Source organism: Crocodylus siamensis, chromosome 8, assembly GCF_052110815.1.
Source record: "Crocodylus siamensis isolate JL-2025a chromosome 8, ASM5211081v1, whole genome shotgun sequence".
NCBI classification, from domain to species: domain Eukaryota; kingdom Metazoa; phylum Chordata; order Crocodylia; family Crocodylidae; genus Crocodylus; species Crocodylus siamensis.
The window spans coordinates 15,954,119-15,968,017 of NC_143402.1; the positions used below are offsets into that span (position 1 = coordinate 15,954,119).

At 43.7% G+C, this 13,899-nt stretch overlaps 1 protein-coding gene across 5 annotated transcripts in view; it reads right to left on the minus strand.

Moving 5' to 3' along the window:
* The window catches only part of CHRDL1 (chordin like 1), a 58,469-nt gene that overhangs the window by 13,222 nt on the left and 31,348 nt on the right, over positions 1 to 13,899 (minus strand). For all 5 annotated transcript variants that reach the window (XM_090060255.1, XM_090060258.1, XM_090060257.1 and 2 more), the window contains 2 exons: positions 6,870 to 7,015; positions 5,231 to 5,324 (listed from right to left, as the gene is read on the minus strand). In XM_090060255.1, coding sequence (XP_089916381.1) covers positions 5,231 to 5,324; positions 6,870 to 7,015 — 240 coding nt within the window. The remainder of the gene's footprint in view (positions 1 to 5,230; positions 5,325 to 6,869; positions 7,016 to 13,899) is intronic.

A 13,899-nucleotide genomic window follows, 5' to 3' on the forward strand; every position in this document is an offset into this window, starting at 1 on the left:
CTCAATTTCTCTATGTAATCCTGGAGGAGTTAAATACTTCCGAGAAACAATGAGGGGGATTTACAAAGGAAAACACTGCCCCTCAATGTAAAACTATGATTTAGGGAAAGTAGAAATATAAAGAAAAATCTCAGCTGCCAGTTTCTTGATGTTTTCCATATACAGAGAGCTTTGTAAGTGTAAACTTCTACAAATGGATGAGCATTGAGCACTAGGCCATAGGAGAATAATGGTGGGGAGCATTTGGTGCTGTTTTTGAGGTATAAATAGAAATACCTTCTTAATTACAAGACTGGGCCTGGAATATAGACTGACATTTAATTGTTTAAATTATTCTAAGCCTGACTGATACAGGTATGAGTTATTTATTGGAGATCTGGGCTTGAAAAGTAGTACCCCAAACATTTTGGTTCAGATCCCCATATAAATGCATATGGATTCAGTTGGTTTTAAAGTGTTTTCTTCAGAAGTTACAAATATCCAGAGTCCTTTCAGGGAGCAGAAATTGGCTAATAATACATTTCCCTGAGTTATGCTGATATCTTCATGCAAACACACTGCTTCAGCTTGTGTTTCATAGTAACAACAGGGGTAAGATAAATAAGCTTTTGCAATGTTGAAGACAAGGTTAGTCAGGAAAGAAATATGATTTTAACTATTTTAATAAATGGCTATAAACAATGGAACATTTAAAAATATTATGTAAACGCAGACCTCAGAATCTATTACAAGATCTCGATCTCTTCCAGTATGTAGCCCATCCTCCCTCTTATCTCTTCTGCTGAATTTCCAGCTATGATTAGCTTGTTTCTCTTAGTGATTGTCCCTCTGTTTTAGGTGGCTCTGACTTTTCCAATGTAACTATGGCATGATGCTTCTTGCTTTGAAACTCAGTCTGATTTTTGTAATTGGAATGGTTGGTTCCAAATCCAAGTCACCATATAAAGTAAAATTATGTGCTACCATCCCGAGAAACTAAAAATAGCAGTCAGGGAACAGATGCAAGGAAGCCGATGATTGGCTAATGTTTACTTCATTGCACAATCGGTATATTTGAATGGAAAATGGTAGTTTGCAAAACAGCATGCCAGGAGACAGGAACCATAACCTGTTCCTGTCTGAAGCCAAAAAGCTTTGAGGTCAATTTGCAGAATAAAATGTTTGTTGGGAAGTAGCAAAGCCTATCAGGAGACTATATTGGTCCCTCACTTGCTTGTTGATCTCTTTGCTCCTGTTGTTCCTGCCTCTTCAGTCAATGCTCTTTGAACACATCTACATGAGACGCATTAATGCTCATTGGCCTAAATTAATGCGCATTATGGGCATGTGTCTACATGCATGCGCCCTTAATGCACATTAACTAGGCTAATTGTACTTAAATTTGATACCTGCATATGGATCAGTTTGATACCTGCATACTAGATAGCTATGGCTAGATGGGTTGAGTACCGCTGCCTTAATCCATTTAGCACTAAATAAAGATACCATATATATTCAAATATGAGAAAACCCTGATTTTAAACAACCCCCCGATAATTAGATTCTGTACATAGAGAACTTATAAATTTGATATAATTTTCCAGGTATAGAATTTAAATATTGGAGGGTTGTCTTAAATTTGTCTCCCATCCACTGTACAGCAGGGAAAATAAATCTGGAGGGTAAGGTAGCCCCCTTGCTCTCCACTCCCCAAACTTCTTTGCCTTGCATCTCATTCTCCATCTCCTTAGTGTCGGACCCTGCTGTCTCTGAGTGCATGGAAGTGAGAAGCAAATTCAAAAAAACTGACTTTGAAATAAATATAGCTAGAGTAATTTGTATATAGTACCCATAGAATTAGTTTACCCAGAATTGATGTATTTTTTGAAACTCCTGCAAGTCTTAGCACAGGTACTCCAAAAGCACACTTTTAAGTAGCACTTCGACACCTACTTACATATATATGGGTGTGTGTACTTCAGATATCCCCCACGAAGGATCAACATACTAATTAGCTCCCCCCACCTCTTATGACTGCAACTGGCTGTTTTTGCCATGAGTCTTGGGATCCTCCAATAACTTACATGCAGATGAGACAGGGGAAACCTGGTCTGGCTTCACCTCATGGATGATGGGGACACACTAATCACATGCAACAGGCTGAGACCAGGGGTAACAAAGGGATTCTGAGTGTTTGCAGCCCAATTTGTTGATGTTTGCCAGAAATGTAAGGCTGGTGAAGAAACAGTAATGATTGGAAATGGGAAAGAAAGGCACAGCTCAGCTATGAGAGTGAAGAAGAAGCTGAAATGGATGCAATGTAGTGGCTCACCATGACTTGAAAAAGAGTAGGTGCTGAGGGGGACTGCACTTAATGAGCATTATAATATATCCTATTCAGAAAAAAAAGTAGGTTCCCATCAGTATCTCAGTTTTTTGGCTAAGATCAAGCATTTTTGGCACCAAGGGCAGGATTTCAGGGTTGGCTCTGGTCTTCCTGGTGCTAGCCTGGTGTTGCAGTGTCTCTAGGCCTTGTGTCAGGTCCTTCGTGGGGGTGGGGGGAGAGTGGGGAGGAGCTGCCCATTTTCTGTGAAGGACCACTCAAAAAAAAAGGTTCCCATCAGTACATTTGTCCGATATGGCCATGTATTTTATAGTCATTCTCAGCATTGGCTGCATTTAATCAGTTTCATAGTTGGTTTCCATCACTGAACACATGATGCTTTTAGCAGCATTTCAAAGATAGCCCGTGTTTAGTGAGGTTTATTTGTATGTGGATAGATGAGGGGCTTTTATCCATGTGCTGACTGTGGGGGAAAAACTGCAAAAGTTGAGGATTCAGATCTACAAGTTTGGCTTAGACTTTCTCTAGAAGTAAGCCAAAGGATTAATAAAGGAAACACTGATTATCTGTACGGAGGGGACATTTTATGGTCTAACACACACTTACTAGTAGAATATCAGAGATATTAGAATACAGCTTAGTGCTTAATTTGAATGAGAACAGTTGACATCATCTTAAAAATTAAAATACTTATTTCTTTTACATTAGAGCAGGTCAAGGAACTTGTACTATATATTAGACATATCCATTTTTCAAAGCTCATTTACCTAGAATACGACTAGGTATTTTAATACTTCATTTGCATATAATCCCATTACTATAACATAACTTTATCTTCACTGTATTATTCATTTTTATTTAGGGAAGCAAAACACAGTGTAGCAAAACTCCCAGGTTTTCTTTTTTTTAATTAAAAAATACATTCCCTCCCCTTCCCCAACCATTTGTGACTTTCTCTCTGCCCCCTCTATCCCTTATAAGTAGTTATAAGTCATTATAAGCCATAGTTAAGTTAAAACATAGGATAAGCTTTTGTATGCCTCTACTGTAACAAGCCCCTTTTATATTGTCCATATATCGTTGTGAATAGTGCTCTGTTATTTTGGTATTGATTTTTACTGTTTTATATTGATATTGTATGATTTAGGCCTGTTCCTGTAAGTTAGTTAAAGTAATGTCAAGTCTCCATCTTGTCTTTTCAAGTCTCCATTTTGTGTCCCCTGCCCAGGCATACCCTGTTGTTAACTGTGTTGCAACTGTGACTCCTACCTACCCCTCCCATGTAAATTGGTTCCTGGGTGAATGAGACTGTTTGAGACATAATGGAAGCAGGCCTAAGAAATAGTTCCTACTGAATGACCAGACCATCAGCTTAATGACCAGACCATCAACTTAACAACCCTACCACTGACTTGCATTGACTTTCCCTGAAACCACAGACCTACTCCCAGGACCAGAGAAAAAACCCAATATTTGAAAGACAAAGACCCTCCAAGAAACCAGCAACATGGAAACAAAGAACAGAATAGAAACCAGCAACTCCACCATTGTATTCCACCAGACAATGAGGACACCTGGAACTGCATGACTTCATATGAGCAGGATCGGCCCTTGCCTGGGCATGTCCTCCCCAGTGGAGTGACAGGTAGCCCACCCCTATAAAAGGGGTGGTAGAATGTGACCTCTTTGCAATGCCCTCCAACCAGACCAGCACTACGCCATTCCACCTATCTACCCAGAGGCCCTGTTGGCAACCCCCTCTAGACAACACCTTGCTGGAGAGACCCCAACTGGCCACTGAGGATCAACTCTCAGCCTGGACAGGTAGCTATCACCCACGTCTTCCCTCCAAGCAAGGGACCTGAACTCTGTTTCTTCATACCTTGATTTCTATCCCTCTACCAAGCCTTTTCCCTCCTGCTACCATTGTGTGTGCGTGTGTGTGCGCGTGGGCGCGCACCAATAACTTTGTGGGCTGTCTAATAAAACTGATATTTTTGGACCCCGAGCTGGTCTTTATCTTGCTGCAGGCTGCCCACTTAATCCCCACTCTCTTTGCCCCGACCTCTGACCCAACCTCGTGTCTAACTCCTGTTCCTCTGTCCTCTGGCCCTCTGCTCCCCATCCTGGATCTCTGCCACCTTTGACCCCTGTCCCAGCTCTCCCTCTACGTGCTGGCTTTCTGCTTCCTGGCTCTCCACCACCCCTCTGCCCCCTCCCAGCTCTAACCCCCAGCACTGCTTTGCTCTCTGCCCCGACTCCAACCCCCAACTCTCCTAGCTCTGCTCCATCACCTCACCTCTCCTGACCTCCTGGCTTCTCTGTGGGCTTCCTGCTCCCCTGGCTCACTGCTAGTGCACCACCTCCACCTCCTAGCTTTCTTTCCCTGGCTCTTATCTGCCTCCACCTCCTGGCTCTCTACCCTGGTTTTCCCTGCTGCCTCTCCAGCTTCTCTTCCAGCTCTCCCCGCCCCCCCCTTGAACCCTCCCCGATTTCCTACCACCACTTCCGTTGCCTCCGCTCTCTCAGTTCCACGGCCGGCTCTCCTGGTCCCATCTCCACCATCCAGGGCCCCAAGTGCCCTCTAGTCACCAAGCACCTCAGTTAACCCCAAGTGCCCCCTAGTGTTAACACACACAGCCAGCGAAGTGCATGTGTGTATATGTTCATGTGTGTGTACCTATAGTGTTGATGTGCAGTTTGTGTGCGTGTATAATTTTTGTGTCACGCCTTATTTTTGTGTCATGCCTTCCTGCCTAACAGCGCAATATTGAGATTCCAAGCATTGATCTGGCACGTGTCAAATCAACAAGAAGATTATAATGCAGAACCTGCTAAATTGCCGTTTCATTTCCAAACTCTTGGGGCATGCTTGCTATATGGTGTCTTTTAGAGATTGTACTTTACCTCTGCAGACTGGGCAGCAGGACTCCGGCACAGAAACTGGGAAAGAACATGTTAATTTAGGACAAGTCTTCAGGCCACAGTATACATTTCCTTCCTGCCATTAAAAAACAAGGACAGTTTAGAGGTGATTCATACAGTACTATACATTTACCTATGTGCCACTCTAGCATCTGGAAATAGGATGCTGTTTGAATAGCTTTCCTTGACTGTCTGGCCATATGGTTTAATGTATTTTTCTTAAAAAATGTAGTAACTGTAGGTTGCATGAACCTGGGATGAAAATAACCAGGATTTACAAGAGAGATGTAATACAATGCCAGGCTTTACTGCCCCAGTCCCACCAATGTGTTTCAACCTTAATCTCAAGGAACCATATTAAGCAATGATTGGGTAGTGCAGTGTCTTAGTCAAGGTGTGCTCAACCTCTGGCTCACAGGTCAGATCAGCTCGCAGCAAGCGGGGTTTTGAAATATGGCAGTGGGGGAGCCCCAGACTGTGCACTGAACAGGGAGTCCAATCCCAGTGAGCAGGGCCAGACAACGGCGGTGCTGGACCCTGGGACCCAATCCCAGTACACAGGGCAAGGAGAGGACAGCACTAGGCTACAGACTGGCCAATCCAGCCCACAGACTGGCCCTGCAGCAATCACCTGTCCTACAGGACTTAAAGGCTGCACACCACTGAGCACTAGATCTGTTGATCCAGAATGCACTCCTGGTTGTTTGATAATGGAAGCTATGACAGCCACAGTATGAACAGTTGTATAATTACTCTGTTTTAAAGTCAGTGGATGGAGTTACCACTTCAGAGTGCCCTTCAGATAATGTGGTATAACTGTTTCCTCTGTCTGTTCATATCCCACAGTAAGTGAGGTTGAACTATAGTAATTTTGCTCTGAATGAAAGGGAGGGTAAATTATTGCAGTTTAGCTTCAATAGGAGGAGACAGATAAAACAGCTTTACTGTAGTAAGCAAGTCAGCATCTCCATTTCCCTCCCTGCTCTTAGACCAGTATAATTGTTGTGTATATTCATTCCCTTAATCAGTGAAGATCTGATGTGGCCAGCTTTTGTTATGAAGAACTGAGCAGGATTAAATGATTATTTCAGTTCACACTGTGACTGTAAATGATTATTGCATAGCGGTAATGTTTGGGCACTGAGAAACTGGGGCTGCATTTGGACTGGTGACCTAGACATAAAATATCTAGGGCTCAGTATCAATACCCTGAGCCATTTAGTTCCCATTTGTGGGACTCTTATCAGCTGAATCCAGAATCACTCTGATCTCCTTCAGAGATTCAGTGTTGTACTTTCCATAGCCAGGTTAAAATGAAATATTATATGAATGCCAGTAGCAATATTTTACCTGCTACCGAACTGTGTGCAGGGTGGGCTCATGTAGTGGATGCCTGACAGGGCAGGCTTTGTCTACTGCGCTCTGAGCAGGAGGTAGCCTGGCATCCACCTGGTACTGCATATTGGCATGGACTACAGTTTTGTATGCCAGGGTTAACTCCTGATTTCCAGTCTCACTTACCATCTACTATTGTACACTAGTTAAACCTCGGTAGGCTGTCTCCCAGCAGTGAGAATCAAGTGACGTGTCCAGCAGGGTTCAATCAAATGATGTTACTTACTGAGCAGCTGCACTGGGCACACTGGTTGGGCTGTCTGTTCTGAAAAAGCCCTTCTGCCACAAACATTTCCCCATGGTGGTAGGTTGTGCCATTGTACTCGCAGGACTTCCCAGTGATTTTACTGCTCATCGAGAAAAGCGAATCCTCTGGAACAAATGAAAAATGAATGCTTCATGCAAGAATCCTGGCCAAGTAGTTTAACTGTGAGTGCCAGCAAGTGGGAGATTAATCCCCACTTCCCCCAGCCCCAAAATGGCAGTTGGATTAATAAAGGAAACACTGATTTTTATAGCTCAGTTTATTAAATGTAAACACATATAATCATGATACTATATTTAAGTGATACTCAGTAGATGTTATTTTAACTGTAATCCTCTCTCCTGCCCTCTCTCCGCACAACGGAAATTTTGTCTATATTCTTGTTATTCTCTGGAGCTCTATGGTCAAAATGTAATAAATACCAGCACTGATGGCAAAGTCTCGTGCTGCTACAGTACTTTACTGAGAAAGGCAAGCTGCTGCTTTGCTGTGGATGCAGTTAGGGTAGGTGGGAGTGGTACAAGCAGGCTGATTACACAATGATTTTTGGTACTTTTCTATGGAGAGATTTAGGGCTACTGTACACTGCGAACACAGCTGTTAATACCAGTTTTCTAGTGTCACTTCAGCTTTCCTGAGAACTATTACTATCTTTATTTGTAGTGTAGAAGCACTTCGGAGTCCTTGTCATGGGCCAGAACCTATAGTGGTGGGTACTGTATGCAAATAACTAAAAGATGGTTCCTGTCCCGAACAATGTAAATGGAAGAAACCATGTTACTAAGAAAGCAAAACTTGTTAGCAACAGTGCCATGGGTTACCTTCTCCTTACCATCTTTATACCATCTTATAACACTCTTCTAATGCATTGTCCATACTGGGCAATGAAACCCTGGGGAAAATGAACCCTGTTAAAAGGAATCTGGCACAAGGACTAGCTATATATCACCACGCTAGCTTTTCTTCATAAAATGGGTTATGCCTGTCAGTAACGCCTTTTACCTGCACTAAATCCACAAAATGTCATAAAGCTGATAGTTCTGTTTATATCTAAATTAATTTTTAATATGCAAATTACTTAATTACAGTGGCAGAAAACAGCACATACAGAACTGCACACCATTTGGCAGTGATAATCCAGTTATACTCCTGCTGGCCCAAATCATCACCATTATGAGCCAAGTTTTTTCCTAAGACCTACATTCTCTTCCAGCTGCAACCCTAAGTTAGGTTAGAACATCCCCTAAGTTGTATAACCCCTAATCTTCTGTAGTTAGGGCAGTAGCCCCCAAAGGGACTGCCCTTCAATGAGTTGTGGGTAAACTCCCTGTGTGCCACTTGAGTAGTGCTCCTGGGGCTATGATTCTGGCAATATACATTTTATATGCATGTCAGTCGAGCACACGGAAATAAGTATAGGCACTTTCAAGCAGGAGTTCTTCGGAAATAACAGTGCAGTATTTGTTCTTTGTAGCCAGAATCACTTCAGATTTCTAGGAATGCAGCTGATATTTCATTTAGTGGGTTTGGGGTTTCACGTGAAAGAAACCTGACCTACAAAATCATGCTTTGCTGTAGCTTTTTACTATCTGCCAGATCATTTCCCATAAAACCCTCTCCAGAATTATGTTCCCCAAGTATGTAGGGTTTTTTATCTTGGCGCCCAACCGAAAAACAATAGGTGTTGGAGTTAAACTTTGACATTTAGAGCCCTCCATAAAAGCATTTATTTTGGTTTGCTGGCACCACAGAATATTAATAATCTTTTGAACAGGGGGAGATTAGTAAATGTCAAATCTGAATGTAATATGTGCTGGTACTGGGCCTACTGCTGTGTCAGAGACAGTGCCAAGGTATGGAAGTAGGTTAAAGCAGAGGCTGGCAACCTTTAAAAAGTCATGGGCCAGAACAATCCGGCTCCGGTCTGACGCGGGCTGGGTGGCTTCAGCGGCATGTCAGTGGCCTGCATCAGGGCCAGACAGCTGTGAGCTGTGCCTGTGCTACTGATACTTTTCTCAGCCCCCTACCCTTCAGTTGGGGTGTGCATGCAGCTTCTAGGGAGGTACACCAGGGGTGGGCAGCTGCAAATTGCATCTGTGCTGCTACCACAGGCACAGCTGTGAGCTGCCTGGCTCTGGCATAACTACAGCTTCCTACTCACTGGAAGCTGCATTCATGCCACAGCCCTAGGGGCAAGTGGGGATGGGGAGAAGCAGCAGTGGTGCAGGCACAACTGGAAACTCCCAGGTCCTGACACAGCTCCTTACTGTCTAGCCTTTGTGTGAGCATAGGTGCAGGCACAGGAAAATCCCTCCAGATCCACCAGATCCAGGCTGTGGGCTGGATGTTCTCAACCCCTGGGTTTGAACATTGGAGTGGTTAGCACTCCTAAGCCTACTCTGTGTACTTAAGAATATCATGGGTATTTTTGGGAGGTGTATGCAGACCAGCATTATTATTTTAGCCTCTGCTATAAGATTCCTGAACCTATAGGCTAGGGACAGACATTCAAAAAGACAGAGCCTGAATTGATTCAATCTTTGCAGGTTAGTTTAACCTGGCTAGCTGAACCAGTTTCCAACCATACAGACAAACCCTCTGGACTGAGGAAATCAAGGCACGTGCCTGCAGTGGCTCAGGCTGGAAGCTGGGGAGTTTTAGAGCAGCCCTCCTTCCCCTTCCACAGAGCTAAACTGAGGGGGGTGTGACCAGGCCCTAGCAGGGCTCTGATTAGGGAATGGTGTGAACCACCCTGCATGCAGTCCCCAGCATTTCAAGGGACAGGGGTGTTGCCAGCCTACAGCCCCGGGCTAGCACTCGGAGGCAAGTGGGGTGTGCAATGCATACGTCTGTTGATGATACGGAAATTGTCACTCTCCCTCCCTGCTTCTGTATACTGTCTGCAGCAAACTGACAGGCAAGCAAGCCAAGCGTGGGATGGGAGGGAGGGGGGGAGCTGATAACAGTGTTTATCACCCTTATCTCAGTGTTTATTGCCCCATTAAGAAAACAACAGAGAGACATTACCAGCTATCTATTGATTCAGCACAGACCCAGCATGTAGTCTGCTGCCTAATACATGGACACCTTAGCAAAGGCATGGGGGGCAGGGAATCTGTGCTTAGCAGAGAGTGGTGATGGGGAGGGAGGGGAGCAAACAGCTCTTCTCAAATGTTTCCATGGAAGGACATTAAGCTACCTGTTGATTAGGTCCAAAAAGCCTGTCTGCCTTTGTCTCTCCCACAGCATGGAGTGTAGCCAGCATGTGGTCTGCTAGCTAATCCGGAGGTGTCTGCTAAAGCAGAGGGGCTGGGGGGGAATAATCTTAAACCAGCAAGGGGTCTGGTTTTTTACTCAAGTGGGGGCACTTGAACTAAAGCTTGTTGAAGGAGCTTTAGTTCAAGTGCCAAACTGCCATTTTGAAGTGTGGGGACGCTGATACAGGAGATGCTGCAGCACTTTAATTAAAGAGGCTTTTGAAACCACTCTAATTAAAGAACTGACCCCCAATCCCACAGCACATGTAAAAATGCCTAGAGTGCAGAAACGTGGGGTTTGTCAAAAAACCCCACAAAAATCAGCATTAACATTCTTGATCATTTTCAGCTTGAAAAGTTATTAGAAGGAAGGCAGGAAACAACTAAAAAGCTAGCTAATTATCAGCGTGACTGTAAGAGCATCTGATATGAGGGACTCTCTGAGAGACATAAGAGGTGTCACTGAGAAGGGGAGCGTCAAACCTGGTGGAAGGTGTAGAAGGCCAGAAGTCTAATGGCATACAGTATACTATACATTACAAAATTTCCCACATCTCCCACTGTGAATAGCATAATGCTGTGACAAAACTTGCACTCAACCCAGAGGTTTGGGCCTTTCTGTGTGGTTTTATTGAGTAACAACATGTGTTCTGGAGTAACAGGACATACGCTACAATTAAGCACATCCTTTGGAAATTGTAAAAAAAAAAAAAAAATCACAGCCACAAAAGGAATGAGGTACCATGTGGAAGGTTGCTCTTAGGATTCTGTCCCTTCCAAAAATGTGGGCAGGATCAAACCCCTGAGCTCTCTGCAGCTCCTTAGAGAGCATAAAAACATACAGCCAACTGTTTGTGTGCACTGGGCCATACATGGTGGTAAAGGCAGCTTTCCCAACCAGGCAGTGGTTTCTGCATATTGCATGCTTTGCAATTATAACAGAACTGATCCAAGTCAAGATACAGCGGAATAGCAATGCTGCTTCTGCAATGTATTGCTATATCCATTTAGGAAGCCTTTTTGTAGTCACTTGCAAGCAGGTAGCTCATAGCCTGTAGTTTGCAAAGACCAAGTCACACTGTACCTTTTTATGGTAAATCAGAATGCTGGAGCAGCAAAAAAAATATGCTGAAGACACTTTAAATCCAATAAGCAACACTGCTATGTGAAATCACCATAAAACCCCAGAGGCTTTGAATTATGGCTCCTATGCCTGGTTTATGAAAGAGTTTTTAGAAGACCGTTTGTTCATGTAGTTCCTTCTTACAGAAGAATACCACCATGGGACCACAGAACTGTTGGAGAGTTCTCAGGACTGCAGGACATGGAGGAACACTCTAAGTTTTACAGACCTTATACATCATTAGTGAGTCTAGAGACTGAAGTGCAGATTGAGCAGCAACAGTTGCTGCCTTTGCAGCTGGAAGAAAGAGGAATGACACAAAAAAGACAGTAATGGCAGTTCATACAGGCAGCTTACTCCAAATGTCATTCTGACCTCTACCTTGCTTTTCAACACTCATAGATTCAGTGCTCATCAGTAAACCAATCAATAGTTAACACATCTTTCAACTCTGCTAAATATCTAGACATTTCAGACAGATGTTTAAAAACATGAAAGAGCAAAGCAGGAAGGAGACAGGAGAGAAAATTGTAAAACAACCTGATGATGAACCTCCCTTTAGACCAGCTCCAGAACCTCTACTCTTCAAAATTAATACTCATTTAAAAAATAAAATAGTCAGGAGGTAACCCCCTATTAATTCCATACCAACTCTTATAGTGGAAGCAGATGCAGCAGGAAACTGAGCATCAGTAGAAAAAAGGAGGGATGAACATCTAAGTTGAGTATGAGGCCAACGTGGACACAGTGCTATCTAAGTAGTTTCAAGAAGATCTTTTCTTTGCAAAAATAAGACATCCACGGTTGTCTGTACCTCCTCCATGCTGAACCTGGACCACTGCTGACAAGCACATTTTACCTACTCACCCCACTGAGACATGCTAAATCTCAGAAAGGAAGTGATCTAACCATATTGGAGAAATCCTGACCAGACTCCTAAGACGAGAAGCCTAAAAGCAGGGGATCTAACCCTCTGGTGCAGCTGCAAGTACATGAAAGTTCTCCTCTCCAAATACAAGTATCAGAAATACACCCCAGTTCCTATAGTAGACCATTTTGCTCATCTGTATTTCAAAGAACTGAAGCCTGCAGTAGAGAAACCATAACACATGGGCACACAAAGCTCACTAGGAATCATACAAATGTCCACTCCCACAAAGAGGGCTTAAGTGTTACACTGATTTTGTACTGACCCTCTGAACAGCCACAGGAGAATATCACTGGGCATCTCCAGATGAGTGTGCACATGCATTTTCCTGAGGACAAATAGCAGTAGCACATAGTTGTGGTACTGTTTCTTGTCCCCAAGGAATGCCCCTGCACATGCACTCTGGCACAAAGCCAGTTGTCCCGAGTGGGGTAGGGGAGGCTGTGGCCAACCCAGGTGCTAGCCCCAGAAGCCCTACCCTGGGTCCTGGGGGCCACTCAGGGATGCAGCAGTGGTGATTCAGGCATGTGGAGCCTGGGTGGTAGCTGGAGCATGGCCCTGGTTAACCAGGCTCTGGTTTCAAGCAACGCATGCTGCTGCCACATTTACCACCCTGCTTTTTTTCTGGTGTGGTTTTTCTTTGACAGGAGATCCTGGTGTCAAACCCCACCCCCCTGCCATGCTGCAAATTAGGAGTGCAGTGAATGCATGCATGCTGTTTGAAGCACCACAGACGGGTTTGCAGTGCCACAAATGGCATGTGCATGCTCATCTGGACACACTCACTATATTGGTGGCCCCAGTTCTAAAAGCACTTATGCACCTGCTTGTCCTTGAGCACACAAGTGGTCCTCTTGATTTCTAAGACCCTATTTAGGTGACTAAAGGAAAGCTTGTAGGTAAAAGCTTGTGGGATCAGAATCAACATGCAATAAGTGCAACAAAAAAATACAGAATTGTATGTTGGAGGCTGTGTGAGAGAGCATGGTTGTCCTCCACAGATACTGCATCTGGCTAGAATTGTAAGGAGACTTTGTTTATACTGTATGTCTGTATACAACTTCTGTCTGGTGCAATTTTTCTCTTTCCTAGTGTGCAACTGCCTTTCTGGAACTTGAAATTGCCTTCTCATTTTTTTTCCATGTGCTCTTTAAATCCAGCCTAATTAGACAGCTTCAGGTTCCCTCATGATATCATACTCTCCTGCAGACTGTGAAATTAGAGTGATCGTGGCTTGTTTTAGGAAGTGTTAGGTTTGTGCTTTGAAGGAAGGGCCTTGGCATGGATCTTGATATCAGGATAACTAATTCTGTGTCTCAGTTGAGATGTGTTAGAATTGGATTAGATTAATTAACTGCAGCTATACAGTACTGCTTAAAGCCCATGTTTGTGAACCCTGACTCCTAATCAGGATTTTTCTCAAAGCTTAACATCGGACTTTAATGGCGATAGATGGCATTGCATTAATTAGCTGCCTATGCAAAGTGCCATGCGAATTATCTGTGTGAATCCATCTAATTAACTGGGTTAAACCTTAACCTTCCTTTTTGGCATTCATAATACGTCAGTGCAAGGAATGGGAAGCATGGAGGATAAAACATTTTACAGCATCACTGGAAACAAAGAAACCTAACTTGTGATTGACAAGCTTCCTTTAAGGGCCCAATTCTACAACACTACAAT